Source organism: Spermophilus citellus, assembly GCF_964194105.1.
Source record: "Spermophilus citellus genome assembly, chromosome: 3".
NCBI lineage: Eukaryota > Metazoa > Chordata > Mammalia > Rodentia > Sciuridae > Spermophilus > Spermophilus citellus.
In genome coordinates this window covers 137,964,627-137,974,800 of record NC_138184.1, presented here as the reverse complement: position 1 = coordinate 137,974,800, position 10,174 = coordinate 137,964,627, and the positions used below count along the sequence as shown (strand labels likewise).

Sequence of the window (10,174 nt, the reverse complement as noted above, 5' to 3'; positions counted from 1 at the left end):
GCACACATTTTAATGGTGTAATCCAGCAAATTTTCCCAAATCAAACACATGTAAGTAACCCAGATAGAAATGAAAAATTACCAGCCTCTAGAAATGGAATAATGCATCAGAGGGTCTGTAATTGCAACTCTGCTAGACACTGTCAAATTGCTCTTCAAAGTCACCCTGTCACCTAACTCACTTCAGAAGTAAAAATGTACACCCCTTTTTTCTCAATCCTTTCAACACTTTGGGGGGACAGGTAGCCATACATACTTTTTCATTATGCTAATTGGTAAAAATTCTTATTAAGTTGCTTTTCCTTGTTAATAAGTTTAAGCATTTTTCCATGTTCATTTGTTGGCTGGAATATTTTCCAGTTGGAATCTTTTGCTGTTGGGTTATTATTTTGTTTTGACCCTTTTCTAAGAACTGATAACATCTCCAGTTTTCTGGAAAGCCCCCTTCTAATGGTTGCTCCTTTATTCCACATGTAGTATATCTTCCCTTCTATAGCACACTGTTCTCTTCTTGTTGGGAGAAGGGGGGTGGATCATGCAAAGGTTTGCCTAGGAGATTTCATGGGGTCATTGTCTTTTTTTAATAGTCATTAAACCTGCTACCTCCTATACCATGTGCCATAAACCACTGCTGGCCTATTTGGCTCAGAGTGTTTTCACAGTCCGTGCTCCAATGTTATGCTTGGTTGTCATACAAGCAGCTTAGTTCCTGATGATTTATACCTAGCCTGCTACCGTACACATATTAACCTCTCATCCTGGTAAGTATTCGGGATTTGATGTAAACTCATCTATGTTTCAGTAAATCACCACTGTCTAGGAATTTCAGAAGAGAAAGGTTAGCAGCTCATTTCCATCTCTGGTTATGGGATGTTGGGCAAGTCACTTCATCTTGTCCAGCCAGCCTCTCCTAGTGTAAAAGGAAAATATAAAGTTATCTTCACTACCTACATCCCAGAGTTGTGGAAATCCAATGGAAAAATCAAGGCACAGGTCAACATGCTTTGCAAGTTTGCTTGTGAAGCAGGGACATCTATTATTCTTTCCAACTCCTCTTCATAGTGTCTTCCCACCCTTACCCTGAGTACTGTTCCAGGCAGGAGTTACGGTGGGCCCACAGCAGGTGAGAAGATTTCACCAGGCCTCCCCTGGTCACATCAATGAGGGATCATGGATTACACACACACACACACACACACACATAATTTTTCTGAGAACTACCCTTTGAAAACCTAAGCAGAACCACAGGTGTGAAACACAAATATGCTGTTTTCCTCCACCTATTGAACAATATGCAGGCTACTGAGTAAATGGCTAGGTGAGGACTGTAAGTCAGAAAGCAACCTTAACAGAAACAAATGTATAATTATGATTGATTTCAGAAGTGCAAACATGACCTGAATTAATTGACCTGCTGATGAGTCCAGATTTCTCAATCACTGAAGCCGGCACAGAATGGGAGCCCATTGTGTAAGTTAGGAAAAGCAGAGCAGGAGGCCCACCCAGGCACCATGTCCATGACTGTGGGAGGCTCCCCCCTTCCCTCAGGGTGAGGCCCTGGCCCTGTGTGGTACTGTGAGGCGATGAGGGCTGTGCTGGCTCCTGGATTGTAGCTGCTGAGGAGAGAGCAGCACGTGGATCCTCCCTGTCGTCAGGCAGAGCTCTTCAGTGAGGTGGGCTCAGGGAGGGATCTGTGCCTCTGCTCAGCCGAGCTCCAGCCAAAAGCCTTGGAAATCAGAGGAAGTGCCAGGCTGCAGCTGCTGCCCAGTTCTCAGGGGGCAAGCTAGACCCTCTTGCCTGGCTGCAGGAACAGGGACAGCAAGCCTCAACCCCTCCTGAGCCATGCCAGCCAACCTCACAGAGGGCAGTTCCAATTCCACCCAGACTGTGCCAACAACACTGGACTCATCCCGAGTGGCTTGCACTGAAACGGTGACTTTCACTGAAGTGGCCGAGGGAGAGGAGTGGGGCTCTGTCTACTCCTCCTTTAAGGTAAGTGTTCCAGATTCCATGCTGAATGTTGACTTTAAATTATGGGACAGATGGAACTTAGGAGGGCAGTGAAAGTATCAGCCAGTACTGTGAATGGCTATTGTTTATTTTCTTTTATAAAAAGAGTAAAAGAAATGATAGTTTTAAACAATGATTTTCATAGTGTTCCAAGATTTCTGAATTATTGATTTTTTTAATGTATACTGGTGTATTTTCTTCTGATGATGAAAACTTGTGAATCGTAAGTAATATTTGTAAGTGGAAGATTCTTTTACTTTCCTATTTTCATTAGGTGAAAACACTTCTAGCTAATTCTATAGCAGTGCTCGAGATGTCTGCTTCTAGTAGAAATAGTGAATTTGTCAAAAATAGACATTTCTAGTATATGTGTGCTCACTGTCAGAGCTATGAGTCTTTTTGCTAGGAGCATTAGAGGTACAGAAAGCCCATATTCCCCAGAGCAGAAATGGGTGCCACTAGAAAGATCATGCCTAGTGAGATATGTGTCTGGGTAGCAACTTGTTGCAAACAGGGACACCACCAACTAGAGTCCAAGAATCTATTTCTCATGCATGTTCAAGGAGAAAGAATCAGTTTGATACCTTTCACCTTCAGAGTATCCAAGGCTCACATTGAGGAAAAGATCACCATTAAGATAATACTGTTCTCTCCTTTGGAAAAAAAAATCTCGTGGACAGAGAGAAATCATGTCCCTAGAAAACAAAAGTTTCCTGCCTCTTATGTCTGAATGCGGGCTTGTGGGTTATTTTACCTGCTGCCTGCCTGACTTTATGTTTAGTCCTTGCAATAACTCACAGGTCTCAAACTGGTCCTTTACACTATAAAGAAAAATGCCTCAAGGAAAATTCTTATTGTTACTTTGTTGTCAGTAATGTTGTTTTTAATCCTCTGGGTGTTCTTGAAATGATCTGACTTTTACAAAAAGAGGTAGAATTACTATAACAACCTTCTCTCTACTAGAATTTCACTTCTCTGTGAATACTCAGAATAAAACTTTCAGTGGGGAACTGTCCAAGGAGTCAGCTTCCTATTCATGGGAAAAGAGACCCTGTGGCAGTGCAGATCCTGAACAAATCACTTACACTGGCTGCAGGGGATCCAGTCCCATGGAGTCACATCTGAATGCATTCACATACACAGTCCAGCTGCTCAACTCCTGCAGCACAGAAAGTGAAATTGGAGTTTGTTACCACTTAACTATTGACTGAATAATCCCTTTTATGAAATCAGCCTGCACACACAGATATTCTATCTTGGCAGGCGTGGTACACCCAGGAAGCTCCCGACTCCACTAGAGACACCGTCTCTGAAGGCTTTGATATTTATAGAACATGACAACAAACAGAATGAAGAGGCTGGCCTTTGTGAAAAGGATAATAATCAGCAATAAGGGAGTTGTTCTGAAAGTTGGGCAATAATCGCTCTCAGCGCAAATCTCATTTAACATTTTTTTAATGCAGCACGTGAGAAGATGTTTTGAATGTAAGAACAAATCCCACTCACTCGCTGCTTGGTGTTCACACTTGGTCCCAGCATCATCATCTGCAGGCTCTAAAGAGAATACATCTCCTGCATTTCATTCCTGCTAACACATCTGTGGCCAAAACACTTAAAGAAAAAAGCAGAGAGAGGAATTATGTCTAGGCGGGAGCTTGGATGGTTCTGCTTCATTTTTGAGAGATGTATTCGTCCTCTAGAGCACTGAGTTTTAGGGACACAGAAATCAGGGGTGGCATCTATGGGAGCCTAGCTTAAATATTTTAGTGTTAACTTTTTGTGGTGTCTGAGCAAAAGCAGTTTTGATACACTCTTGACACAGAAATCGTTCTGCTGCCTGCTCCTGGTTACTGTGATTCCTTTTGTCCCACAGACTTGAGAAGAATGTCAAAACTGTGCCCTGTGCCTATGTCCCTTTAATTCCTGTCACCTGCACAAAAATCAGTGAAAATAGCCCCAAATTAGACATGGTGATAGCCGTGAAAGTAGCAGAAATAATAGCTACAGCAGGAGTGATTAGTTTCACTTGCTGTGGATTTTCTTGGTGCCCAGAATCTTGCTGTCTGACCTCTGTGGAGTATCTCATGTAATTCCCATAAACCACTGTGAATTTCCATTGAAACTACCTTCCATTCTATGTTAATTGCACCCCTTCTTTAAGGTTCAGTGAGGGCTGCTTCCTCCATGAAGCCCTCCTTGACTCATCCCAGCAGGTTATGATCTGAATCTGTCTTAAACTGGTGTTTCTATCCCAGTTGAGTGGATGTGTTAACAGTCACGGAGCATCATGAATGAAAGAACTACCTTGCATTGATTTCATATTCTCTCTGGGATCCAGGACCATGCTAGACATGTTCAGTAAACATATACTGCATAAGTAAAGTGTGGTGTACTTTTTCTGTCCACTGCCAACATTTTGCCAGCATGGGCAACAGAAAGCTTGCTTTCTCCATGATAAAAATCAGGGGAGACGTATAGTCCTGCCTGGTGTCTAACTGCTGTACTCACCAAGGACTCTCTCTCTCTCTTCAACCACATTGAACTCATCCCTGTTCCCACTTTAAAGTCAATAGGACCAGTAAGTTATAGATCCCAGTGGGTGGACTACTAAATGTACTGTGGCACTGCAGGCTGGCCCCAGTACCGAGTATAGCCCTCGGAAGTCACTTCCCACCACAACACAGCCTTATCTAGTCTCAGAACCCAGGGATGTGGATAGTAAGGCTGCTATCATAGATTCTACCTAGCACTCTAGTTCTTCCTTTCTCACCCTAAAATTCTCTTGATAGGAGATAAGACATCCCTGTCTATATGTCTCTGGATCATGCTTCATAAGCTAGAGTCTTCTTCCTCCCATCTCCATCCCAAATTCAAGTTTCTAGGAGATCAGACAGGAGGTTGGGGTGAGTTCACCGCCATGTTCTCTACAATGGCACTGTGCGATTCACCCCTTGTGACTGTGGGTTCACAGTCACAGGGTTCTTAACTGAGTCATTGTCTCCTTCACAGCTGCTGACCTCTTCTACCTTCAAGTCCTATCCAATTTACCTCCTCATTTCCCAGCCACCAGCATTAAGGAATTACAAGGGCTTTGAGAAACTACTAGAAGATTTCAAGGAGGATGGAACCCAGCTCATCCAAAAGTACATGAGGCTGTCTAAATTGAAGACAAAGATGAACCTCTTCACACACACAAAAAAAACCCTTTAATTTTGCTAGTGAATTTGCTAGCAATATTTTCTGAATCTCTGATTCATAGTGATGAGAAACTCAATTAAAATTAACTGGGTGGGAGACCTATCTGAATTTGTAAATTACCTAAATTGTAGCATAATGCAAATGAAACTCAGTCTTATTACTTCTAGGTGAGGAGAAAAGACTGCTAAATACTACCTAATGATGATCTTTCATTGAACTTCCTTTAATGGATAGTTACAAAGGATATGCAATTAGTCTAACTATTGTTTGTATGTAAATTGTTGCTTCTAAGTGCTTGGGGGTGATTGGACACAGTGTGTTCCCATGTTTGTACACCCTCCCTGCCGTGCTGTCTTACTGTTAATTTTTGCAACACACCCTTCCTCCATTAATATAATAAAAGAAAATTTCAGCTCAACTATATCCCAATTATCTCACACTATGCTTGAGAAAAAGCTCAATTTAAGAAGCTTAAGTATAGAATGCTGTTTCCATTACATTGAAGTTGACAATGCATTTCTAAGACCTTGATCTACCCACTGTGTACCAGTATTTTCACCTGTGACTGTCATTTTGACCCCTCTTTGCCCTTCTGCCTGCTTCCCTAAACCTCCCTCTTCACCCATCATACCTCTCCAAGGCTTGCTGGTCTCCCCACCTGCCATGGAACCCAGGAGAGTCCATGATGTCTTTCCTGGAATCCAGGAGATTTAACTTCCTGAACTTCTAATGTAGTTCCCACATTTTGCATTTATGTCATGCATTTTTTAAGTTTTTTCCACTTGGTTTTACTCATTATGTTTGCTTGAGTTTCTACAGTTGAGTACCATGCTATTCCTAAAGGAATTCCTACTAGTTTTGCTCAGTCGAGTGATTTTTATTAAAATCACTTTTATTAAAAGTCTGATTCTTCTGCTTATTTCAGCTACACAGAACTAGCACTTGACTCTCCAATCGTCCACCCTGAGTGAGCGCTACCATGCAGTGTGTCTACCTTGACTCCATGACAGAAATGTGCAGATGTTACTGATGGGCTTGACAAGGATGGCATGCAGTTTCCCAAAACTATTTATATTGGTGTATGAGAAAGGGAAGCTTCTTCGACTTGAGTTTCTCTCTGTATTATTAATGTATAGGACAGATGGCAGAAAACATAATCTTAGTTTAATTCAGAGCAAACCCAATCATTTTCCAGCCTACAAAAGTTTTCACATTCTCTGGCTTACTGAAGATATCTAAAACCAAGGGCACTGGTTCTGGGATGAATCCCTGTCTATGGTTGGGAGTGGTGGGGGTGGAAGGTATCATCTCTATTTGGGTAAATTTGGCATCAACTGAAATGAAGAATCAGATCTCTTTCTCAAAAGTGGCCATCTTTGTTCTGAACCTGTGTCTGAGATCCTATGTGGCCCAGGTCAATTTCAAATTGCTTTCTGGGACAGCTTCCTTTTTTCATAATTCCCTAGATCCAAGGTTCTTGAATCTCCCTTTCCCCCTCTCACTCCTGGCTAAATTTCCACATCCTTGCTGGGAATGGAAAATCAGACAGTTCTCCTAACAGCTCTGGACTTCAGAAAACATTTTAGCTTTGTTTCTGGTCACTTGTCGCCCAACACAGACACCTAGTGGTACTACTCCCGCATCCTCATGGCCAGTGCCATCTTGGAGTCATTCTCTGGTTTCTACACAGTGAGTGATCCTCAGCCTTCTTTTCATCCTGTGCTTCCAACCCTAGCAGGCACTCTCTCTTCCTTTCTCTTCTTGTGCTAACCTTTGGAGGGAGGCAATACAATGTCCTCTCATCAGTGTCCAAGTTTCCCACTTTCTCGTGGATCCTACACCACTTTTGTGCCTTCACCCCTCTTTCCATCTCCCTTAGCCTCCCTTCTCCATCTGTGTCCCTCCAGGCTAACTCTTCCAGGCTCCATTCTCTGAAGGCTCATGAGACTTATCCCCTCACAATGGAAAAATGCCACTTCCCTTCAAGTTCTTTATGGGATTCTGCTTGGTGTACTTGAAAGCCCAATTCTTACTTATTTCTGTTTGCATTAAAGTAGTAAAGGGTCTACCTTGAGGGCAATGGTTAGAGCCCTCAGGCTAGAGAAGGTTTTATCAAGGAAGTGAGAAGAAGCACATCCATTCATGCTTCAAAATGTCACCCTGTCATCCTTGAAATAAATTCCTCTTTATACAGTGGGCAAGCATATGCACTTGAGTGGATGAGAAATGTCACTTTGTTTTTCTTTAGTTAATCTCTCTCTGAGCCTCTCAATCTGCCTGATTGCAGAAAGAGGTAACTAAGTCATTACCAGGGAAATTAAGGTTCTTGAATTTTCTCCATCATTGCAGGGAGACTCTGGAGCTCAGAGCCCAGTCCCTTGAGCCAGCTGCTGGGGTGATGGATGCATTCACCCACTGGAGACCACTACCTAGCTGTGTGATTTTGGATGGCTCTCTGCTCTCTGTGCCTTGGTTTCCTCATCTGACCAATAAGCTTCTAATTAAATGTCTTTCTGAGAAAAGTTAAGTGACAAAATGCTTGTAATGCCTTCAAGAATAGCAACTGGCCTAGAGTGTGGTTTAATATTAGCTATTATATTACCAGGAAATAGTCCTTTCAGTCTTTTCTCAAGACTACTTACTGAGACAAGAAGAACTTCAATTACAAGAAAGAAGCTTCTGGAATTGCTGGGAGACATCACTTGCACGTCAAAACACTTGAGGTTTACTGTGCATTTGGTCCTCAGACAATGATGGTGAATTAAGCTGTTTTTTCTCTTTTTCTTTCTTTTTTTAATTAGACCACCAAAAACCATAGAATAAGATGTAGATATTTAGGGAAGATTCCATTTCTTATTTTATCATCCTGCTTTTATGCCTAACTTTTATCTAGGCAAGTTAATGGCCCACTACATGAAGGGTTATTTGCAAAGATGGAAAATTATGTCCTATCCAGAGGAAGAACGGATGGGCTTCTGCAGTGGTTATAAGATTTTCCAGGCCACAAGATAGCAAAATCACCCAAGGTCATGATGAAGCTATAAAGAATAATCAGGGATCTATTTTCCCACTTAGGCAACATTAATGGTTTCCTAAAAATGATGAAGCCCTGACTCTTGTCAGGACTGTACATTGTGACTGCACATTATTATATCCGAACCTCCCATCAGCTGTGTGTGTATATGCGGAGGAGGTTAAGTAGCATTTTTAAACTAAATATGAAAATAAAGACTGAGAAGTCAAAATGGTGAATGAGTGAATGCCCTAAAAATAAGTAATATTTAAAAAAGAAAACAGGTTTCTAAGCTGATTTTAGGATAGATTAGACTCTGAAACAGTAAAAAACAGAAACCTTGAACCTCTTTAGTTTAACACACCAGAAGTTTATTTTTCTATCACATCACAGTTGCAAGCAGGCCAACTTGTCTCCTAGAATAAGTAGCTTCCAGGTGAGATGACCAACCTTCTGTTGTTGGCTATGGCTTCAAATGACACATGATTTTGACTTGATTTCATGGATAAGGAGTAGCTACCTGAGGAGCACAGGAAATGTCCCCAGTACAGGAGACAAAAGGCACTGCTTTACAGCTTTGCTTGCTCCTCATCTTCTGCAAGATGAAACTCCAAACCTTCCACTTGGCCTCCTGGCCTATTGCATTTGATGCACTACCTTCTTCTCACACCCTGTGCCACTTTACACTGAATGCCTCACCACAGTCCAAGAAAAGATGTTCTGTTTACCTTTCTGCACAGGCCTTTCCCTCGCCTCATTCTTTTTTTTTTTTTTAACTGTAGAAGATTTAAAAAATTATTATGGGTTACAAAGAAGCATGCAATATATAAAGTTAAAAATTAAATAAGCAATAAGAAATGCAAATTTTTCAACAAATGTACAAAAGTAAAATATATGAAAATACCTCCAAATGAACAAAGCAGACACTGAAATGACTCCTCATTCTTGTGATACCGCTCCAGGCTTAGTGAGTCCCTCCTCTATGAAGCTTTCAGCTTTGGTTAATATTCACCATTGTCAATATTCTTGTGCTCTCAAAGCACTTGGAATCCCTGTGAAAAAATGGTTTGTCTCTAGATATGCATGTTAACCTATGTGCAGACACATGAATATATGCATGTACTGGATGTCAGTCAACTAGAGATATCTCTAGGACCTACTGTCCCTAGTTTAGTGCCTAATACAAAAAAAAAAGAATGGTCAATAAATATTTTGTTGAATGAAAGAGTGTCTCAAGAAACAATCCATATAACATGATGATGATGATGATGATGATGATGATGATGATGATGATGATTTGGAACTAGGGATTGAACCCAGGGGTACTTAACCATTAAGCTAAATCACTAAATCTTTTATTTTTTATTTTGATACAGGGTCTTGCTAAGTTGCTTGGTGCCTCATGCCTCACTAAGTTTCTAAGGCTGGCTTTGAACTTGCAATCCTCTTGCCTCTGCTTCCTGAATCTGGGATTCCAGGCATGTGCCACTGCATCTAGCAACAAGTTTTATTTTTAGTCTCAGTAAGTTCGTATGAATGGAATGGGTGATGGTGTCTTACTTCTTATTCACCAGTCATTTGGTTTGAATTTTAAAAGTGCCATGATCTAGGAGGATTCCTGACATCACAGCAAGTCATGTTGGCAGGGATATATAGATTGGCCTTTCAGATCTGAATATGCAACATCCAAAGCCCCTGCATGCCCCATGTTCTCCTTCCTAGGCCTTGAGATCATCCACCTCTGAGCCCTGAGACACGAAGCAGGTATTGAGCAAGGATACAACTTTAAACTTCAAAACTTCACCCTCCATATATGTTTAGATGCATGATTATAAAAGCATAGCCACAGAGAGCTTCTGCAGGGTACATAGAACAGAAAGACCATCTGAAGACACAAGGATCTGTTTCAGTGGAGCAAATGAACCCAGCCATCTCTCTAACATTTTCAGGCAGT

The 10,174-nt window shown here is 41.5% G+C and overlaps 1 protein-coding gene across 2 annotated transcripts in view; it reads left to right on the top strand.

The window, feature by feature from the left end:
- Positions 1-1,841: 1,841 nt before the first annotated feature.
- Positions 1,842-10,174, top strand: part of NPSR1 (neuropeptide S receptor 1) — a gene marked incomplete at both ends in the record, with an annotated part of 186,212 nt that continues 177,879 nt past the window's right edge. For both annotated transcript variants that reach the window (XM_081286542.1, XM_081286541.1), the window contains one exon: positions 1,842-1,991. In XM_081286542.1, coding sequence (XP_081142668.1) covers positions 1,842-1,991 — 150 coding nt within the window. The remainder of the gene's footprint in view (positions 1,992-10,174) is intronic.